Source organism: Salvia splendens, chromosome 10 (genome assembly GCF_004379255.2).
Source record: "Salvia splendens isolate huo1 chromosome 10, SspV2, whole genome shotgun sequence".
Taxonomy (NCBI): domain Eukaryota; kingdom Viridiplantae; phylum Streptophyta; class Magnoliopsida; order Lamiales; family Lamiaceae; genus Salvia; species Salvia splendens.
This window is the reverse complement of record NC_056041.1, coordinates 21,651,247-21,672,739: the sequence shown is the minus strand read 5'-3', so window position 1 is coordinate 21,672,739 and position 21,493 is coordinate 21,651,247. Positions and strand designations below refer to the sequence as shown.

General features: G+C 39.1%; 2 protein-coding genes and 1 long non-coding RNA gene across 5 annotated transcripts; 2 read left to right on the top strand and 1 right to left on the bottom strand.

The window, feature by feature from the left end:
* The first annotated feature begins 6,111 nt into the window (after nucleotides 1-6,111).
* LOC121750270 lies at nucleotides 6,112-8,724 on the top strand. Of its 2 annotated transcripts, none has more exons than XM_042144779.1 (8): nucleotides 6,112-6,244; nucleotides 6,498-6,545; nucleotides 6,615-6,684; nucleotides 6,994-7,092; nucleotides 7,592-7,860; nucleotides 7,935-7,968; nucleotides 8,053-8,169; nucleotides 8,411-8,724. In XM_042144779.1, the coding sequence occupies exons 2-8, from the start codon at nucleotides 6,498-6,500 to the stop codon at nucleotides 8,590-8,592; spliced, it is 819 nt and encodes a 272-aa protein (XP_042000713.1). In that variant the 5' UTR covers nucleotides 6,112-6,244; the 3' UTR covers nucleotides 8,593-8,724. The 2 variants fall into 2 exon arrangements, with proteins under 2 accessions (XP_042000713.1, XP_042000714.1); XM_042144780.1 differs by having other exon boundaries at nucleotides 6,117-6,258.
* Nucleotides 8,725-10,403: 1,679 nt separating this feature from the next.
* On the top strand, nucleotides 10,404-12,431 carry LOC121751423. Its single transcript, XR_006040073.1, has 3 exons — nucleotides 10,404-10,699; nucleotides 11,734-11,889; nucleotides 12,077-12,431. It is a non-coding gene; the product is annotated as an uncharacterized LOC121751423 (long non-coding RNA).
* Nucleotides 12,432-12,456: 25 nt separating this feature from the next.
* On the bottom strand, nucleotides 12,457-19,347 carry LOC121751422 (calcium-transporting ATPase 4, plasma membrane-type-like). Of its 2 annotated transcripts, XM_042146160.1 has the most exons (8): nucleotides 19,037-19,347; nucleotides 16,431-16,485; nucleotides 14,347-16,328; nucleotides 14,077-14,235; nucleotides 13,583-13,754; nucleotides 13,194-13,492; nucleotides 12,772-13,118; nucleotides 12,457-12,647 (listed from the first exon to the last, which is right to left on the bottom strand). In XM_042146160.1, the coding sequence occupies exons 1-7, from the start codon at nucleotides 19,211-19,213 to the stop codon at nucleotides 12,813-12,815; spliced, it is 3,150 nt and encodes a 1,049-aa protein (XP_042002094.1). In that variant the 5' UTR covers nucleotides 19,214-19,347; the 3' UTR covers nucleotides 12,457-12,647; nucleotides 12,772-12,812. The 2 variants fall into 2 exon arrangements, with proteins under 2 accessions (XP_042002094.1, XP_042002093.1); XM_042146159.1 differs by having other exon boundaries at nucleotides 12,457-13,118.
* Nucleotides 19,348-21,493: the final 2,146 nt, after the last annotated feature.

The following is a 21,493-nucleotide window of genomic DNA, read 5'->3' as shown; positions in this document are numbered from 1 at the left end:
TTTCACGTCCCAAACATTTTTACGTCTCTAAAATGGGCAATACACTATTTACAATTTTTTATTTGTCAGTATTTTTAAGAGGCTAACTTATTATTCCCTTCCACCATTATTTCAATCGTATTTTATTCTAGACCAGACGATATTATTAGAATAATTTCCTTTATGATAACATAAATAATTTCCTTTTTCTTTTACTTTTCTTTTATCTCTTTTTACTTTTTCTTTTAGTATCTCTTGTGAATAAATGGGGTAATTACAGGTTTTATATAAAATATTTTACATTTGTTTTAATTTAGTACAAAAAGTATTAAGTTTACATATTTCATACAAAAAGTTTACTTAGGGTTCCAAAATAATACATTCTGTTATGTCCCTACTAACACCGTTACTTCCAATTACATCATACATACAAAAGTTTCATCAATGTTTCAAATTTGTACAAAAAGTTTAAATTAAAACTTTACATTAATTATTTCAAACACAGTTATTTTTATTACTCACAAAAATGAAAAACACAGAGAAAAAAAATCACCACTTTTCACCATCAAATTAGCGAATTGCATTTTATTGTCGAAACTTTCTCATGTAACAATGGAGAATACAACTAAAAATATATTGAATCTTTTTTGTAAAAAATAAATATTAACTTATTGAGTGTTTGAAGCTCAAATTAGCCATTTTGTAAAGATGAAATATGGGCTTATTTTATTTTGTGTTCTATAAAAAAATACAATAAAAAATAGAGTATATTGAGAGACGAATTTTTTTTAAACCACGATCAATTGCTGGAAGAATTGATATTGACTGTTATTTTTTTAGAGTGATTAATTGTATTAAATCTCTAATTATTCTTTTATTATGTTGATAAGTTGGACAAATTGTAAACTAACTAACAGTGTTTAAAATATTTAACGGAATGTATTAATTTAAAACACTAATGTAACTTTTTGTATAAAATATGTAAACTTAATACTATTTGTACTAAATTAAAACAAAGGTAAAACATTTTGTATGAAACATGTAATTACCCCATAAATGGGCATAGGTCTATCTTTTTCAAACTACGTAAATTGTTTAATCTTTCAATTTTTCATAATTGGGACATCCTTTTACTAAGAGTGTATTTTAAAATATACAAAAACAAAAAAGCCCATTAATATTTAATTATATTTTAGCATTTTAATCATTATACACAATATTAAGAAATAAAAAATTTATCATATATGTTTTTTTTCAAATAGATAGTAAAGGTTCCGTCTCGTCCCAACAGAACGAGTTGGTAGAGGGGCGCGTTACAACACCCCTCCCCCCTCTACGGCGTATGTCTCGCTGGTTGGGAAAAAAAGAAATGTAAAAAGAAGTAAAATAGTGAGATCTTTAATAATTAAATTAATAAATGATGGAATACGAGTACTAGTATTTCTTAAGGATTAGAAATAGATCACTCACCCCTTAAAAAGTCTTATAGGGGGTGGGTATCCATACTTATATAGAATAGCTAAGATCATCACCAAGTCGATGTGGGACAAGATTTAATGTTTTAACATGCCCCCTCACGTGTGGGCCGGAATGACACATCGGACTTCCATTACATGGGTAGGCAAGAGAAGAGATAAAGAGATAAAATTCATCATCAACTTGGGCCCGCTCTGATATCATATTAGAAATGAGACATTCACCCCTTGGAGCATCACAATAGGGACGGATGTCCCGACGGACATCCTAAAACACCTCCTGCTATGTCATAAGGACATCCCACAGCACTGCCACGTCATAAGGACATCTCACTCCACAATAGCGGACATCCCAATAATCAAAATTCACAAATTCACAAATATGCAATTTTATGGAATTAAAATTTCAACACGAATACGAGAAAAAATCAACATTTTATTTTTAAAAAAAACATACATAATTAAATTAAAAAATACATAGTTCAAAAAAAAATACATAGTTCAAATTTAAAAAACATCCCAAAGCTTCGATACACGCGGCCCCCACCTCACTCCTTGTCGTCCCCTTGGCCAGACCCAACCCGCGCTTCATACTGTCGATGACCCCCTTCAACATCTCCTTGTATAAGGGGTCAGTCGTCTCCCGCCACTTTTCTATGGTGTCGAGTAAAGTATGATTGTGCTGCATGCGCATGAGGTGGGTGAGTTGGGCATTGTCCTGACTAGGAGCTGCCGATTGGACCTCGTGGGACCCGCGGGCGACGGCGGCAGGAGAACGATGGAGGGGTCGGGATCTCTACGGCGGCTTTGGGGAGGTCGTGGGAACCGGCACTGCTGCTGTACTCGCCGGAGGCGTTGAGCTTCGTCCGCTTCGGCCAGCAGCTTCAACACCCGCACGAAACTTGGCGAAATCCTGCAGCACAAGATAGACATCCCAATATTTGAAGATGTTGAACTTCTTCTTCTTCTTGTCGATGAACTGCTGCATGGACAAACTCTTCACATCCTCCATGGACATGCCGCTGGTTGTCGTACGGACGTTGTTTTCGTAGATGCCGGAAAATCGGGTGAGCGATCTCCCCAGCCGCTCCCACTGTTTCCGGCATTGCTCTTGTAACACCCCTTAACCGGTAGGTAAACCCACCGAATAAGTGATGTCACGTTTCAGTATCGAAAACCCGTGCTGAAATTTTCCTTTTTTTCTTTTTAGCTTAAAAGCACAATTAAAAACTTAACATTTATCCAACGGAAGATTAAAGATTAAACTATTACACAACATGCCACAACTACTAAACCAAGTTGACCACCAGTGACTCACCAAAGATGCAAAGCTGCGCAACACCACTGACATAAGATCAACTCCAACCTGTAGGGGGGGAAAGATGGGGAGTGAGCTCGAAAGCCCAGTAGGAATATCCAAACTACAGAATCCGACCTCTCAGCTAAGACAATAGTAACTACATTATTTCCTTTTTAATCTTTTGCTGGTTTTCATTTTAATTTCACAAATTTCCAAAAATTACTTACAATATCACTATATCAAACTTATATGTATTTTCATCATACAACCTTTTCATATATTCTTACTTATGTCTCTTCAGATATTTCACATATCGTCATATATTATTTCGTATCACATTTTTCTCCTTTTATCATTTATTTTCATATACTATTTTTCCGTGTTAATTACCCCGAGCGGGGACCGATCAACATAATATATCATTTCTTCCGTGTGAGGTCCGATCAACAATCATATCATATATCATATTTCACAAATCACATATCACATATCACAGATCCTTATTCCCACGTCATCAGATATTATTTTATCCATCAGATATTATTATTCACAAGTCATCAGATATTATTTTATCTTGTCTTATAAATATCACAGATCACAAATTACAGATCCTTTATTCAGAAGTCGTCAGATATTATTTTATCTTATCTTATTAAATATCACAGATCACATATTACAGATTCTTTATTCAGAAGTCATCAGATATTATTTCATCTTATCTTATTATATTATCACATATAACAGAACTTTATTCACCAGTCATCAGATATTATTTTATACGTAACAGATTACATATTCTTATTCAGAAGTCATCAGATATTATTTTATATTATCTTATCATATAACCCCTATATCTGCTTGGTTTCAGGTAGGGTACACGGACCAGATCAGAAACAGAATCAGATGCAGACACGGATTTTGTCCTCGAGAGGACTCCGCACAGACCACCCATGAGGGTGCAGATCAGACAGATCAGATAGGGGCCCATCAGATAACAGACGATCCTCGCTTCGGTTATCCAGAAGACGAGTGATCACATATAATGCAGCGCTGCTGTCCTATGGCATGCCAATTGTACCAAACACGTATGACCAAGCAAACGGGACGTTTTATTTCATATTCTTATTTCAAATCTCTTTTCTCTCTAATATTTAAAATAAAATTTGCAGCCATTTCATTCCTAGTTGATGAGTAAAAATCGGCACTTTCCAAATAAAGAGAAAGAATTGATTTAATTAATGTAAAAAGACCGAAATGCCCTTCTATCGAATTCTCTATACGAACATCGATTAAATTTTAATTTCTTGCACAATATTACTTATATTATACTTCTTTTGATCTCTAGATTCCATATAAATTATTTTCCAATGGAAATTCCTAATGTTTCTCGGCAAATTCGCCGAAAAACTCTAATCGGCGACTTTTCTAAAAAACGTACTAAAATTCATTAAAACTCAATTCTTTGCTCACATATATTTTCTAACACTTATTTAAGACTTGTATTTCAGTATTCCATGATTTATCGAATTATCAGAATTTATTTTGTTATTTATTTCGAATTATTCGCCGAAAACCCTAATTTCGACGATTTACAGCACCGGAAATTCACTTTTTCGTCTAAGGTGGGTTTTGGGGCATTACAGCTCTCCATCGTGAGGCTTCCCACCTGCCGGGCTGAATTTGATATAGTTATGGCTAATGCGCCACCACATCCTGTCGATAGTCTGGTTAGCCCCGATGTAGGGATCCTCGACTATACTCATCCAGGCCTTTGCCAGGGCGACGCAATCCGCCTCGCTCCAGACGGTCCTCTTTCCCTCGCCGACCTCCTCCTCCTCTCCCTTACCCCCCCCATTGATGAGGACACACGAGGACTCACAAATGTCCTTGCCCTTGCCCTTGCCTTTGTCCTTCTTCTTCGACTTCCCTACCGCCGGTGGTATCTCAGTGGGAGACTCATTGACCGGAGATATCCCCAACTCCTCCAAAGAGGAAGTCTCAATGCCGGTGAACTGAGTCTCAAGTGGAGTACTCCGGGAATCACTGGACAATAAATCCTTGTAGGGGCGATACACATTGTCCCCAGGTGATTGGGGGACCCCCACTCTGCCACCCCCGCAACAGCATCCATGCCCTGCATCATACCGGGCATCATTCCCCCCATCACGGGCATCATTTGGGGCACCATCCCTCCACTCCCCCCGGGCATTTGGGGCACCGTCCCTTCACTCCCCCCGGGCATTTGGGGCACCGTCCCTCCACTCCCCCCGGGCATTTGGGGCACCATCCAAGGGAACATATTATAGTACTCGCCCATCATCGCTGGCATTTGGGGCATCATCCCGGGCATCCTTGCAGTTCCACCAACATTTCCCCCACCTCCAATGGGGAACATCGGGGTTTGTGAATCACTCGTGGCGGGAGAATCACTGTCATGCTCCATTTATCTTTACAAGAAATGAAAGTAGAGAGAGAGAAACTCGTTAATACAAGCGGTGCGAATGAAATGAAGTTCAACGAGCCATATATATAGAGTTTTTTTAAAATAGAAAAAATGAGACGTCCGCCGGGACGTCCGTCGTGTCACCGCAATAGCGGACGTCACGACGGACGTCCGATCACACCCGCGGACGACCTCTCGTCCGCAAGGGACGTACGCGTCTGCCTCTTCCGCTGCAATAGCGGACGACTGCCGGAATGTCCGCTATTGCGGATGCTCTTAAAAGGCCTTATAAGGGGAAGAATTATCTATACCTATATAAATGAGCTAGGATCATCACCAAGTTGATGTGAGACAAAATTTAATAATTTTAGTATTAAGTACTAAGAAATAAGGTAAAAAAATGATATAAGGATCCATAGATAGTACAGTGATGTAATGAATTTGAAAGATAGTTGTGGATAACCTTACTTTGTCTATACTTATTAGGGGTACATTTATTCTTTTGTGAATAAAAGAGACAAAGAACCGTAAATAATTCATTTTGATTCTTTTTTATTCCTTTTCCCTTTCTAATCCTATTTCTTTTTTTCTTGCTCACATCATAGCCTATATTTCAAAAATCGAATTTAATACAAAATTTCAACCCCACTACGAGGCTGGTCGATCTCAATTGAACTTTACCTAAATCTGTCATTATGATTTAGCAATAAACAAAATTATTGAGCTCCCATCATCAATTTCATTGATGATCTTAGGCTACTTTTGGCATTATTTGTTTTAAATTTTTATTGGACTGGTCTCGAAAAGAAAGATAAAGTTATTGGACTTATATACCACAGTTGGGCCTTTCACGGCCATATATAACTGAGTAAAGGAAAATTGGGCCTTTCTGTATATTAAAATTCCAACAAAAATAAAATTCGATTTGAACATCAGGTGTACATTCAAATTCTTCGAAACGGGAAAGTGAATCCTGCTAAAAACCTCAACGTTGCAGATCTAAGCTTGTTGGTGCGTGTGTGGATCGTGAAAGCATTTATCCGAAAGGTATTTCATCAGAGGTGTGTGATTAATTTCACGCCATTTTTCCAGATTATAGTTTGATTTTTGCTATCGAAAAATTTGGTTGTGAGGATTAACATTTTCAATTTCCTTGTGAATTTGTTACATCAGATGCAATTTTATGTTAATTATGTCATCATCCAGCTCACTGTTTTGCACAAGTGATGAATTGGACTTGGAATTGAGAAATTGTGTTGATAGGGTTTGATGGATTTTTTTTATCTGGTGTGGATTTCAGATGGAAGCTCTTTACTCGAAGCTATACGACAAATACACCAAACTGAAGGTCTTTCTGATTCCGCTCGTTTAACAAAAAAATATGTATATCCGTACTGAAACTAATGTTCTGATGCAGAAGGAAAAAGAGTACCAGTTTGACGAACTGAATTACGAGCAAGAAGTGAAATTCTTGAAGTATGAAGCTGGTATGGGAAAATATATGCATCTCCCCCTTGTTTTGAGCTTATTGTGCCAGTTAGCGTTAATTGCTTGCAACTTGTTAGTTAGTTCCCAGTGTTTTCTTGCCACTTGAAACAAGGAACTCTTGAACATTGCAATTTGTAGCCTTTTATAAGTAATTAATTTGGTTGGATTGACTTTTGCCGTTAAAGAATGGTGAGGAGTACCAGTTTTAACTGTTGCTGTTATGAGATTATTATTTTGTACTTCTATTTGGATTAGTGAAGCATGTTTAACCAAATTGAATTAAACTCTTGATATATCTGTCAATGCAGCTGCTGATGAAATGATCCAATACTTGAAAAGTGAGAATGAAAAGCTCCATGAACAACACATTCACTTCCAAAAGTTGTTAGCAGAAGAGAACCAAAAGAGTGAGAAAAAAATTCCTTCACCTACTTTAGATATCACATTTTTACTATTATCAACTTGCACTTCTCCATTGCCCAACATGGGAAAATGAAGGGGAATATCTGCACAGAAAGTCCACTGGCCATTCTGTGTGGTTATCATTTCACATGCCGTAGTAAATTTCCTTTTAATTGCTGGTACAAGAAGTGAAAGTTCTCCATTTGGAGCCAAAAACTATGTATACAAGGTTTGTTTTGCAATAGACGTGGTCTACATATATGCACACAAATTACTAAGGAGTGAATCATGTTTCTTGAACTCTAACCCGGCTTCTTTAATGAACTAACCTGCACGACTTTAATGATTGAGGGTTGGACTTCTGAATTATGCTTCCTGCTTACAACAGGAATTCTCTAGTTATAGCTCTCCCTTTTACGCATAATTTTAACAGAGTGGTCAAATTTCCATACTTTCAAACATTGAGTGTTCAAAGTCCTCTAATATCTTCCTAAACATTTTTAGATAAGGAACTCTGTGAAGAAATTTCAAGGCTCCAAGAGAAAGAATGTTCAAGCTACACTATGGCCAAGGAAAGTGGACAGGAAAATTCACACAATACCCCTGGTGAACAATCGCAAGGAACATCTCCTGCAAAATCATCAAAAAAACGTAAATATGTTCATATTAGTGAGCATGCAGCTGCTCCATATGTTGATGTTGAAGTCGACCATCCATCAGGTCAACTTGTTCCTAGGGACAAAAGCAGCGGTGTCCCAAGCATCGTCCAGCAGGTAGCTAAATTATACACATTCAGGTTAAAATGTATTCTTCACTTTTGCCTGACATTTGATAATTTATGATTCAGCCTGCCTGCTGTCTAAGAACGACCAACAGTTCAGGTATATCCTTAAAGGAATCACGTCACTTCATTTTGCTACAGGCCATGAGCTTAACACTCTGACTTGCTACTGGTGATGCTGCAGATACAAGCTCATTCAACTGCATGTTTCAATATCTTGTTGAGTATGTAGTTGGCCTCAAAGTTTCCCCTGTCACTAAAAGTAATGAAGTGTCCATTTTGGCGCGTCATCAGTCAAGTGGTAATATTATTTTCTTTCTGAGACTTGGTTGGGTTGTTTTGGTTTTATGACATGCTCCTTTTCTCTGTATCTGCTTAATGGCCTTTGATGTTTCTTAGTTCACTTTTATTAGTTTTTTATCCTTAAAACCGAAATTTGTCATGAGTTGTAAATGTGGATATTTCCATTAATGGTGTTGCTGGAATAGTGTATGCTGCTTATCAGGAACGAACTGCTGTTGAATTTATATTGTTTGTTGCAGGCTACTCATTCAGCTTGACATGGATAACAAAGGCAGATGGAGAAGTCGAGCTGCTATACCGCGTTTTGTCCCTGGGGACTTTCGAGAGGGTTGCCCCAGAATGGATGAAGGAAACGCTCATGTTCAGCTCCAGCATGTGCAGTATCTTTTTTCAGAGGGTTTCTCGTGTTATCAATACTTAACACTTTTACCTCTTCTACCTTGCTTCTTGTTCAGATTGCTGCAACTTATATAGATCAAGATCAACAATGTATTCATTTCAATGCTTTGGCCTTTGGAGGAGTAAATCACAAGAGAATGCAACTTTAATGAAACATCAACTCTCCAAAATCTCATTTCATAAATCATATACTACTCTGTGAGTCCAGTTATGTCTAATTTGTTGGGATGAAGATGTAGATTTCATACTAATTCAATAAAATCGTATAAATCTTATGTGAGCAAGAAAGAAAAGCGGCATCTGCATGAATTAAGAAATAGTAGAAAATTCTCCACAATTTCTTGTAACCGTAAAATGACAAACTTAACTGGATGTGCAAATTTTCTAATCCGACCTAACCTATCTATTTTCGGCTAGATTGAAACCAATGTATCATGTCGGATTATCTACGTGGACACACAAGACTTCTATAGCACCCAAAACGATGTCATTTTGGTCCAACTCAAGCGCGGAGCCACTTGAGGAGGCTAGGGTGTAAATGCCCCCTCAGAATATTTTTCTGGGAGTACTATTTTCTTCTTCATTTTTTACAAAATTTCAATTTCCTTCATAAATGCTCTCCCTCAAATTCTAAAAATTTCTTTTTATATATTTTGCCCTTTGAATTGAATTCTTGGCTCCGCCCTTGTTCCAACTCATCATTTAAATGACAAAATGACTTCACTACTATGGAACGTACCAAAATGACAAAATGACTTCACTGCTATGGAACTGAGGGGATAGTATATTAAAATGAAAAACAAATTAGACATTTAATAGATCTACGAGACAAGTTTATTTACTACTACTACAATTTTTTTTAATAAAAGCGGCAAAGGCCGGTAACAAGACAAACTAACGAGGATATGAAACACCTAACCTACCATGTAGCAACCAACCACTGAGATCTAAAGGTTGCTTCTCAAGAACATGAACTCCTTTCTCTTCTCAAGAACATGAACTCCTTTCTTGAAAACTATAAGCAAAATGTGACAAAAAAATCGGCAGAATAATTCCCTTCTCTATGCACATGGTGAATCATTACTGCAACAAACTCTTGGAATAACCCACAAACCTTATGCACTATGAAGCGACAATTAATAGACACTTCATTCCGTCCCATTATCATAGAGATTCCGACAAGTCTATCACTCTCCACCTCTAACTTCCAATATCCCGACTCCTTGGCTAGCTTGAGCCATAAAATATGCACCATATTCTGTAGCTAGAATGGAATTACTTCCAATATTAGCTACAAAATCAGCTCTCCAATTCCCCAAGGCATCAAGAGATAAACCTCCCACCCAAACGCATGATTTGAACTTTAGAGGTATCCTTGTTTATGTTTAGCTTGATAGACTATCCATCATATAATAATTAATTATTTCACTCATATTTCATTCCTGCGTTAACTAATATTGTACATTCACTACAATTTTTTTTTAAACTTGTACTTAGGTTACAATTCCCACAAAAAAAATTTAGGAAAAGGATGATTAAATTATTATCGTTGCTAACAGGAGGAAATAAGTGACAGATGGGATGAGTAATTAATATTGCAAATATAAAGCATATTGAATTTAATAAATTTAGAGGCGCAACTACTACTACTACTACTCCTACTCCTATACTAGAGTTTTCATTTAAAACTTAAAAGTCCATTTTTGTATTTTGCGGTGTGAGTATAATATTTCATTTTATTTTAGAGAATTAAGACTCACATGCAATTAATTAACATTAGGCTAATTAAATTTTTGTCATCTGACGTGTGTCTCACACGCACAAACAGAAATTCCAAACCAAATGATCACACACACACACACACACACACATCTCATTCTGAATATAATTAATCCCGCAACTGCAGAACACGAAAATCTGTGAAATCAATCACCAGAAAACGTCGAATGCGAAATCAGAATCCAAATCGAAATAAACAATGCCATCTAAGAAGGACTGAGCCTGGTAATCCTTTGGTACTCGGTTTCCTCCTCCTCCCCAATTATGGCTTCTCCTTCCCGATCGGCGCCACCACGCTCTTTGGAATCGGGAGGCCTGGGCTACCTATACCTGTCGTCATTGCCACTGGTGTATGTACCTTGATCTCATGAGGATTTGAATTGAATTTCCTGTTTCTTTTGCTGAATCATACATCTGCATTTCATTTGTTCTTCTTCATAGGATTAGAATTGGAAAATCTAAATGTATTGTTTAGGATAATTAGTTTGTTTAGCATTTAGTTTTCTGCCTATATAAGCCATCTTCATTGTCACCAATTAATAAAAATCTAGTCATTAAAGATATTTCTCTCTCTTTTCTCTTCCCTCTCACATCGACGGTTTCTGTGGAATCTTCCTCCTCCTTCAATGAAGGTTTCTCCATCCTATTCGATTCTCAATATTTTACACATAGTGGCAACAATTGATTTCCCTTTTTTTTTTCCTCATTCCTTCACTTTGTTAGTACTAATATGGCTCTTCACACCAGATCTCTGATGATCTTGTTACTTTCTGTGTTGTTAGATTTATTAATGTTAGATGTTTGTTTACACTTTGACCTAAAATTGATCTAATATTTAACGAATTTTTTAGCTAGATTGCCATCACCTGTGTGGTATCTTTTGTTAAAATGATGCTCTCCCTTACTTCCCTCGTAGTTGAGTCATTTTCGGATTTTAGGAAGTTCCTTCATAGTTGAGTCAATAGTACTAATAATAAACACTTTTTCTCTCTTATTTACTCTCTCTTAATTTTGTCTATCTACCCTATTCAATTTCTACTCTATTTTGTCTACTTTTTTCTCTCTCTTACTTTTTTTTATCTATTTACTGAACATACTAAATATATATATTTTTAAACTTCGTACCGAAAAGTTTTGCTTCAACTATGAGGGAACGGATGGAGTACTCATTTAGGAGTCCCGGTTGTGTTAATCTGACAGTGGAATGTGAGTCTCATTTTATATATTAATCTGATAATAAAATATGAGTAAAATGAGTTAGTGGAATTTTAACCTAATTACCATATATAGTAAAAGTGAACCCAGACTCTAACCGTGATTTGACCTTTTGTTGTGCCCGGCATTACAAATCACAAATTCATTATGCAGTTCTCTCTACTTTCAGTAAATTTGCAGAAGTTGGCAACGTGGTCAAGCTACTACTTTCTTTTTGCTAGCGTGATCATCGCTGTTCTAGAGTGGGTTGATCTGTGGCTTCTGAAATCGCATTAGTTTGTCGTCTCTTTCTAGGGCGAGCCCAGCACTTGCCTTAACGCTCCAGGTACGCCTCCCTCGACCAGAATGTGCGTATGCATGACAGTTGTTGAATGTATTTGGTTTACTAGCATTTGCTTTTCCGTGTTGTGTGTGTTCTTGAAAGATAAGACAAGTTATGTGATAAACTTGGCTTAGTTAAAACCTATGGAACGCACATCGCTCTATGTCATATTTTGCCCCGTTCCAATCAGGTTTTAGGCAAGTACTTGAAAGGAGTTGTGGCTATTGTCATCTCAATCCTCATCTTCCAAAATCCAGTCACATTCATTGCTATTGCTGATTACACCATGAGGTGGTCATCGCCTATGGAGAGTCGAAGAGGAGACAAAAATGAGCCCTCGTCGTTCTATCCTACGTTCAGTAGGAATACAGAGGCTATTGTTGTAACTGCAGCGACTAGTGACTTAGACTTGTTGGGCAAAATCAGCTTTAGATATTTAGATATAGAGTTGATTTTATCTCAGTGCCACTTTGCATTATGTTTTTTTGCCCAGAATCAGACTCCATGCCGAGTTCAGATATGTAAGCTTATGTTTAGTAGCAAAATTTTGGATTTATAACACAACAAACATTAACATCAAATACAAAGCAGAAACTTGAATTATAAAAGTAAGAAATAGTTCAATTTCATCGTTAAGATTCAACAGCAGATCCTAAATCCGGGGATTCGTGCACTGTTGCTGCAAGTTTGTTGGCAGTCGGCACAATCCCAATTGAAACCAAAGGCAACGGACGATATCTCGCTTCAACACTCTCTTCGACCTAAGCATGACGAGCAAAACTCGGAAAATTTGCACTCATAATATGCAAACCAATGGAAACATGGTTTCAACTTTACAAATGTATTGTTTGATAATACTACGTAAAAATCCTGTTTCGTTCTTACCTAATTAAACCATTCAAGTCTGAGCTGGAAAAATATGGTGTTTAAGCGCGTTCTGGACCAGTTGGGAGCGCATCGTAGCCATCGTGCTGTGTAGCAGGCGCATCGTTCTTGACAGGAATGCACTTCAAGACTACAGCAATAGGCATGCCCACGGCACCCAGTGCAATGCTGAGTACCCACAGCTGCCAGTTCAATGGTATGGTGCTGGCAAACGTACCCAGGAACTCGACTATGATGACTTGGAAGACTACTGTGGCCATGATGATTCCTATGAATATCCAGTTTCCAATCAGCCCACGGAAGATGTTGATCTTCTCGATGTCGCGACTGTTAATTTCATTGAACACCTGGATGCATCCAAGAAAGATCGAATTCATAATCCGGCATTGTTTAACAATGTGAGGAAATAGATAAATAATTACCTGACAGAAGACGAAGGTGTTGAAGATGAAGGTATTCAGCACTTCAGTGGCATTAGAGCCCGTGAGCCCCAATATTTGTTTCCCAATGAAATTGAGGACAAGCAGAATAGCCAACTGATAGATGCTCTGTCCGAAGATATTCCTCCACATCGTCCTCGTTATGAAGCTTTCGTTTCTTCGTACAGGAGGCCTCTGCATCAGGCCATCGTGTGGTGGCTCAGTGGCCAGTGCAAGTGCACCTAGAGTGTCCATTATTAGGTTCACCCACAGCAGCTGGACAGCTGTGAGGGGAGCTGATCCTGATGGGACGACAAAAGAAAAGCAGTGTTGTGTTTCGGTTTCATGGAAAGCAAGTGCTCAAATTGAAATGCGGATGCGGAAAATGTTACCTGATGCACAAGCAGATATGAAGTTGATCATGAGAGCAACAATGTTAACAGTCAGCTGGAATTGAACGAATTTCTGAATATTTATGTACACTGAGCGTCCCCATTTCGCAACATTCACAATTGTTGAGAAATTGTCATCTAGCACAATCACATCAGCACTTTCTTTCGCAACCTGGTTAATATGTTTGATGAGTGATTAGATGTTATATCAATGAGCTTAAACATTTAACATGATTTCGCAATCGTTCAGCATCCAAATATCAAGAAAGCTTGCACGCTATTTACCATAAGAAAGTTTTGCATGCCTTTTTTAGTGTTCTAGGGTAAGAGCTTGAAAACAAATGCCTTAAAAAAAAGTGATGCATTTTTTTAAAGAAAAAAATATTGGAAACATGAATGCGTTGGACTGTATTCTGAGAGAATATATAGGAAAAGGATTCTTTTTGAGGGAAGGCTGTATATATAAATGCATGAAACTGTAGCAAACATCAGACCTCTGTTCCTGCGATGCCCATAGCAAGTCCAATGTCTGCCTCGTGCATAGCTGGAGCATCATTTGTCCCATCGCCAGTAACTGCAACAACCTCTCCTAGTTCATTTCTTGATGTCTTCACTAGAAGATGCTTATCTGTTGGTGAGGACCGCGCCATTACCTAACCACAAGATATTGGCACTTTAGATTATGATTTAAAAGATATTGTATATATTTATAGAATTAGTGAAAATGCAGAAAGATGGATACATTAGGAGTATTTGTTATCCACCTTTAGTTTTGGTATTAGTTCCTTCATCTGGTAGATACTCAGAGAGCGAAACTCTGGACCTTCTATAGCAAGATCATCGTCTTTAAGAATTCCACACTCACTAGCAATAGCTTTAGCTGTATTAATATTATCCCCAGTAACCATGCGTACAGCAATGCCAGCATCTAAACAGATTTTAACTGCTTCCCTCACACCAGGGCGAACTGGATCATTGATTCCCACAATTGCAATCAGCGTATAGTCACTATCAGGGATACTATTCACCGGAGAACCATCGTCAATATCCTTAAAAGCTAAGCAGAGAGTACGTAAAGCTTCATTGGCAAACCCATTGATGATACCCGAGATAGAACTTACTTGCTCTTCTGACAACTCGACAACCTCCCCATCAGCATTAATTACCCTGCTGCACGTTTTTAATATAATCTCCGAAGCACCTTTGCAGAAAGCTCGGGTCTTGCCATCTGGAAGTGACACAAGAACAGACATCTTTTTCTTTTCCGAATTAAAAGGTTCAACCTTCAATATCTTACAGACTTTGCGTTGCTCCTCAAAATCACCCAGAAGCAATCCATATTCTAGAATCGCCGACTCTGTTGGTGTACCCAGAATTGTCCTCTTTCCATCTTTATCATTGACAACCTCAGCTCCTGTATTGTTAAATATTCCTTGCAAGAGAACGGATAATACTTTTTCTGATATATAGCTATCTAATGCAGCCTTGTGTCCACTGGCATCAACCTCCTTTGATTTTCCAGAAAGCCATATTTTACTGACTACCATATGGTTAGTGGTTAACGTACCTGTTTTATCTGTACAAATGCACGTAGCAGAACCCATCGTTTCACAGGCTGACAAATGTCTCACTAGTGCCTTTTCCTTCATTAATTGCTTCATCGCGAAGGCAAGACTAAGTGTAACTGCAAGGGGCAATCCCTCAGGAACTGCAACAACAATAATGGTCACTGCTGTAGCGAAGTAGTTTAAAAGCAACAGCGCGTCACTAGAACCCCATTGGGTAATTTCGCTGTGAAGCCACTTCTCAATCAAAAACCTTACAGTCAAGACTAGGAAAGTCAGAACAGCAAAGCAAAGTCCAATTTTACCAATAATCGTAGCAACACCATTCAGCTTGACCTGCAGAGGTGTCTCATCATCACCACACTCACTTAGAGTTTCCATCAACTTTCCCCATTCTGTTCTCATTCCAACTGTAGTCACCAACATTTTACCAGACCCGTCTTGAACTTTAGTTCCTGCAAGAAGAAATGGCCTTTTTTCGTATATGTTTATTGGCACACTTTCACCAGTCAAACTTGACTGATCAATCAACAAGTTAAACCCGGATATGAAAATTCCATCTGCTGGAACCTGATCTCCGATGGACAGAATAACAATATCTCCAACAACCAAATCAAATATGGAGACTTTCTGCCGAACTCCATCCCTAGTGACATTGATAAAAATCTTCTTTTTCTCCTTATCCAACTCTTTGAACTGTAATGATTGCTTATAATCACTAATTGCAGTAACCATGACCACAAGAAGTATGCTAAGGATAATTCCCAAGCCATCATATATACCCTTTGGCCACCCTTCAGTAGCAAGCCCTACTCCGATAGACACCACAGCACAAACTATAAGTATAATAAGTGTCAAGTCATGTAAAGCTTCCCATACAAACACCCAAAAACCTTTAGAAGGTTTCTCAGTGTAGCGATTGACACCATATATATTTTGCCTTAAAGGCATGTCACTTGAGTTCACTCCTTTTTCTAGTGAAACATTCAATCTATCAGCAAGTCCATCAGTGCCTTTCAGTTTAGTTAAGGTCTTAATGTCGTAAGAAGCAACAAGAGACCCAAGTTTATCAGGGTTGATTTTAAACCCTGCAAGTCTAGCTTCTTCGTGAAGCCCATTTTGGATATCCTTTTCTATATCTTCTTCCGTTGGTTCATGGTGAGTTATTTTAATAGGTGCACCTACATTGACAAAAAAGACAAGTCAGAAAAATAAGAGCAGTATGTTAAAAAAAACAAATATTGAGCATTATAACTGACAAACCAAATGAGCAGAAGCATTACCGTTAAGAAACCTGAGGGCTGCTGTCAGAGTAATGAAAGAAATACGAATCTTTTCCTGGTATATAGTAATAAAGATTATTAGCAAAATCAGATACAAAATGGGTCATGATTGTAATTATAATAATGCAACATAGGAAACACATAAAAAGTGGAGTATGATAACCAGAAATCATTCAAGATACAACTACCATGATATAAGAGCAGTTACTAGAACCACTTTCGAGCCAATCAAGATTATAACTAGAAAAAGAGAGAGAATATCAGAACATAAAATTTGTCCATTCAAGGCTGGGTTGGTACATTTTAACCATTTGGAAAACACTGATGTATCTACCATTAACCTATACCAAATTAACCCCGAGTACATGTGCTTAGGTTCATATCAACTAAATGTCAGCCCCATACTTGATCCAAGACCAATCAGTTGATCGTTAATAAACTTGACCAAATGATATTCCGTAGACAAAGGGATATTTGTAATGTAAACATAAAAACGGCCTTGTATAATCCACGTGCTTTTCAATTTGTGTACAACTGTCTACGTTTTTGCATACGTAGGTAATATGCAGTTCAAATGAGAAAGACATACGAGCAGCCAAGCACAATACTTATAACGTTTATTTACTCAATAATCAAAGTTTGACTTATAGTATTTCCTATATTTTGCCAAAAGGAGCATAAAATCAACCCATCTACAATGGCCACATGGCCCCTCGGAGATAAAAGGGACCTCTGTTGGCTGGGTCAATTCTATTAAAGGACCTTTAGCTAAAGTAGTTTCCATAAACCGTCATAATTGAACAGACAAATTATCATTCCTGAAAGTCATCGCCCATTCAAGGCTGCCCCCCACCCCTCTCTCTGTTATGTGGTGAATAAATAAAAGCAACCGCAAAAATGCAGAAAAGCACAATTATTCTTCATACAATGGTCTTATTTTACAGAATTAATTATATCATATTGAGTTTGTTAACGGTTAGTTAGAATGAATGAAAACTACGTAACGATACACACAAAAAATATATTAGTACTACTCAAATATAAAAAGATTATTTACACAAGGAGCACCCAAAAAGAAAAACAGTGGATGGTTATTAAGATAATAGGGTGCATATTTTTTAAAGAGTATAGTACAGTATCATTTTTAGGAGTATATCACAGTATGCTTAAAAGTCCAAATCTCTTCTGACTGAAAGTTGAAAAATCAAAAGAACATTTTACCAACTTTAAATCGGAAATTAGATCTGATACATACACGTGTATCAAAATTCCAGTAACATCCATCACAGAGAGAGTCATCGGCGGACACACGGCCAAGGGAGGAAGGGCATATTTAAGTTCAAATGTTTATAGCTTCGCGATGCCCTTATTTATTCAACTTTATTAGTAATATTTCCTTCTTGGTATATTTTAAAAGAGTTGATCACTAATATTATTATTGGGTAGAGACTTTTTCTATAAAGTAGTGCTCCTTTAGTCCACAATTAATTGTCTTAAATTTTCTTTTTCACTCCTCCACAATTAATTGGCGAAAAATTTCTTTTTCACACTTCCACAATTAATTGTCTCATTACTCCCTCCGTTCTATAAAAATATACATTTTTTTTTCTTTTTAGTCCGTCCCACAAGAATATGCACTTTCTAATTTTGGAAACTTTTCTCTCTCTAATGAGGTGTGACCCATTCTCTTATAACAATACTTTAATTAATTTTCTTTATATCTCTCTCTTATTTTACCAATTGTACATTAAAACTTGTGCCCAACTAAAAATATAGGAGTATATTTTGTGGGACGAAAGGAGTACTTTTTATTACTGTTGATAATGATTTTCATGTTCCACTAGCCCATTCCATTAAATTTTTATTATAATAGAACTCACATTCCACTAAATTTATCCACCTATTTTTCACTATATTTCTTAAAATCTGAGTAGAGTAAAATGTGCCAATTAGTTGTGCACGGAGGGAGTTCTATAATATTTTTATGTTATTTATACTTAAATTTTACACATCACACTATACCAATTTCACTTTAAAACTCGTGTCGCAGCAAAAATCTCTATTTTAAAAGACGAAGACGAAGGGAGTGTATGTTAACTACAAAGTTTACTTTACAGCCCCTTCCACGAAATATTTCTGTCAAACCCTAAAATAATACACAACTCTACCAACTAATCCCTTACAAGTAGAAGCAAACAAAGAGACAAGTGCTTCGTTTTTTCCTTTTACGAAACACATCCAATAAATTAATAACAATTGTAACACCATTATCCTTCTCTAACAACCAAAAGAAACTCTAAACAAATCTCATTGCTTTTAAAACTTTACGAATCAATCGCTTTGGCAGCAAAAAAGCACCTCTTTCCGCAGATCCTCGGGAATCACAATTCTCATAATTTTTTCGAAAGTTCAAGCAAACAAACTAACACTTTTTACGCCTTCCGATCCAATTAGATTCGAAAATAGGCACGGAAATCAGAAATAAATAAAGTAGTGCGCTATACATACTAGTTCAAAATTAAACAAACACCTCAAAAACCGCATTGATTAAAACATCCAGCCAGATTCAGAACAACGGAGAAAGAGAAGGCGATGAATACACGTACACTGAGTTTTTTGAGCTGCTCCTTGGCTTCGGTTCGCTTCTCGAGATCGGCGGCGTAGCGGAACCTTCTGCGGCGATTCTTCACGATCGTTCCGACGGCCTGGCGCCACTTCTTCAGCGCGTCATCTGAGTGATCCTTGTGGTCCAAATCGAACTCCGGTGGGATGAAATTGTCCATGAGAGATTGGATTGCTCACCGCCGGATACGCCTCTAGGGTTCCGCCACGGTCAATAGGTATCCATACGCACACAATAGAGACGGAATAGTGGAGAGGTGAGAGAAGTAGTAAAAGAGAGAGTGATGAAAATGTAGATATGGCTTCGCCTGCTTTATTGGTGGAGACTAAGACACTCCGATAACCCCGCCCCTTTTTTGTCCACGGCCCCAATTTTATTGTCCACGGCTTCAAAAATTTGTTTCCGTCACTATGGTGGACACTTCCAATAGCCCCCAAATTTTATAATCAATTTTCATTTTAAAATGTTTTTAGTTTCAATCAAGTATAATTAAAATCATCGCACTGTAAATAATTAGAAAACGAGGTAATTGAGACGGAATATTCATTGTATTGAAAATGGTAAAATTATACAACGAATATTTAAAATAAAACACAAATAAAAACTCCACCACCGTCTACTCGGTGTCGGAGTCGGCTTCCTCGTCTTCTTCTCCTCCTCCTCCCTCGCTGCTGCCTGCCGTGGTTGCCCCAGGAGCATCATCAGCCAACCCTAGACGACGCTCAATCTGAGTGATGAGCTTCTGGTATATATTCCTGATGTACGGGTCATCGGTGGCTAGGTATTTGCTGCAGACGTCCTGCAGTTGTTGCATCAACTGTACATCTAGGTTCTCCCTCAAGACCTCGTGAGGACCAGGAACCATGGGCTGTGGGATTGGGGCGGGCTGCGGGATGCGCGATCCAGACGCAGCCGACGATAGGCGGGAGGCACTTCTAGCCCCTCTGGCGCTGCGGATAGAGGCCTGTTGTCCCGGGGCCGTCTTCGCCTAGTGTGTGTAGCGGCGGGCACTTCGACTTGCTCGTCGTTCTGCTCGAACGAGTGCGAGCAGCTTCCACTGCTGTAGTCCCCGACAAGGTTGTGTCTTGTACGCTTCGGCCCGGGAGATCCAGTGACCTCTTGCGCGCAGATGTCCTTGAATTTCGGACAATCCGCGAGAAGTAGATACTCCTCCCACATTGTAAACTTCGGCCAGCCCTCCGTGTTGTATTGGCCCATCGACAGGGCCTTCACGTCTGCTTCGCTTCGGCCACTCTCAGCGTGGAGAAGGTTGTTCTGATATATGCTCGCGAACCGCTTGGTATTCGGCAGAATCCTAGACCACTTTTTGCGGATCTGTTCTGGGTCGCGCTCTCGGGTGTCGGCAGGTTTGAACTCGTTGTATGCCATCAGGACGCGCCTCCAAAAGCTCCCCTCGGTCTGATCGGTGCCCACTATGGGGTCCGATGTGATGGCATCCCACACCCTCGCCACGACAATGGACTCCGCTTTGGTGTACAGTTTGCCCCGATTGGAGCCCTCGCCACCGCCACTGCCGACGCCGCTGCCCGAGCCACCGCCACCGCCGCCACCCCCGACACTACTTTGGTCGGAACGGGCGTTTCCATCCTGCTGCAGGGGTATCCGGGACGCCGGAACTGAGCAGACCCATCATGGTATCCAGTGCGTCTTGATCTGCTTCGGTGTAAGGAGATAGGAAAGGGGACTCCGGACGAGGCTGGTTAAGCGCGTCGAGGTTGGGTCTGTAATCTCCAAACGCCGAGCGACTTAGATTCCGCTGAAAAGGTTGGGGTGTTGGAGAAGACATCCATGACTGAGATGGAGGAAGGTTTGGACTCGATGCCCACGACGGAGGAGATTGACTCCAAATCCACGGCTGGGACGGAGACCCGCCATATCCCGAGGGCTGGGAAGGATAGCCTCCATATCCCGACGGCTGTGAAGGATAGCCGCCCGACGGCTGTGAAGGATTGCCGCCATAGCCCGATTACTGCGAGCCGGGTGATTCGTCGTCTCCACAGTGCATTTTTAGAGAGTGAAAGTGTAGATAGTGAATGAAAGGAGAGTGTGTGAAAATGGTGAAAAAATGGGTGGTGGAGGAGTGGTATTTATAGAGTTAATTTAAAATAAAAATAAAAAATTCTAGCGGCGCCGGCGCGCCTATAGGCGCGGCGAAAGGCCGACCGGCGTGTCCTCGCCCCGGTTTCGCCGCATGATCATCCGCCTCCTTTTTTCGTCTGCCCCAAGGCGGACGTCGCCTGCACTATAAGGCGCCCCGGGATCGCCCCCGCCAGGGCTAGGCGCGGCGGTCCCATAGTGGATACCCTAAGAGCATCCCCATCCTCTTGCCAACGAGCACGGACGTGGGCCCGGACCCACTTTTACTCCCACTCTTAGGCAAGAGCACAATACCCACATCCTTGCTTTTCCGCAAGGACAA

Excerpts from the sequence above, each read along its gene's own strand:
- LOC121750270 (XM_042144779.1), top strand. The coding sequence starts at position 6,498 with ATGGAAGCTCTTTACTCGAAGCTATACGACAAATACACCAAACTGAAG. Across the intron at positions 6,685-6,993 it reads ATTCTTGAAGTATGAAGCTG|CTGCTGATGAAATGATCCAA; the intron begins GTATGGGAAAAT and ends CTGTCAATGCAG. Across the intron at positions 7,093-7,591 it reads AGCAGAAGAGAACCAAAAGA|ATAAGGAACTCTGTGAAGAA; the intron begins GTGAGAAAAAAA and ends AAACATTTTTAG.
- LOC121751422 (XM_042146159.1), bottom strand. The coding sequence starts at position 19,213 with ATGGACAATTTCATCCCACCGGAGTTCGATTTGGACCACAAGGATCAC. Across the intron at positions 13,755-14,076 it reads TGGGCATCGCAGGAACAGAG|GTTGCGAAAGAAAGTGCTGA; the intron begins GTCTGATGTTTG and ends CATATTAACCAG. Across the intron at positions 13,119-13,193 it reads ACACCTTCGTCTTCTGTCAG|GTGTTCAATGAAATTAACAG; the intron begins GTAATTATTTAT and ends GGATGCATCCAG.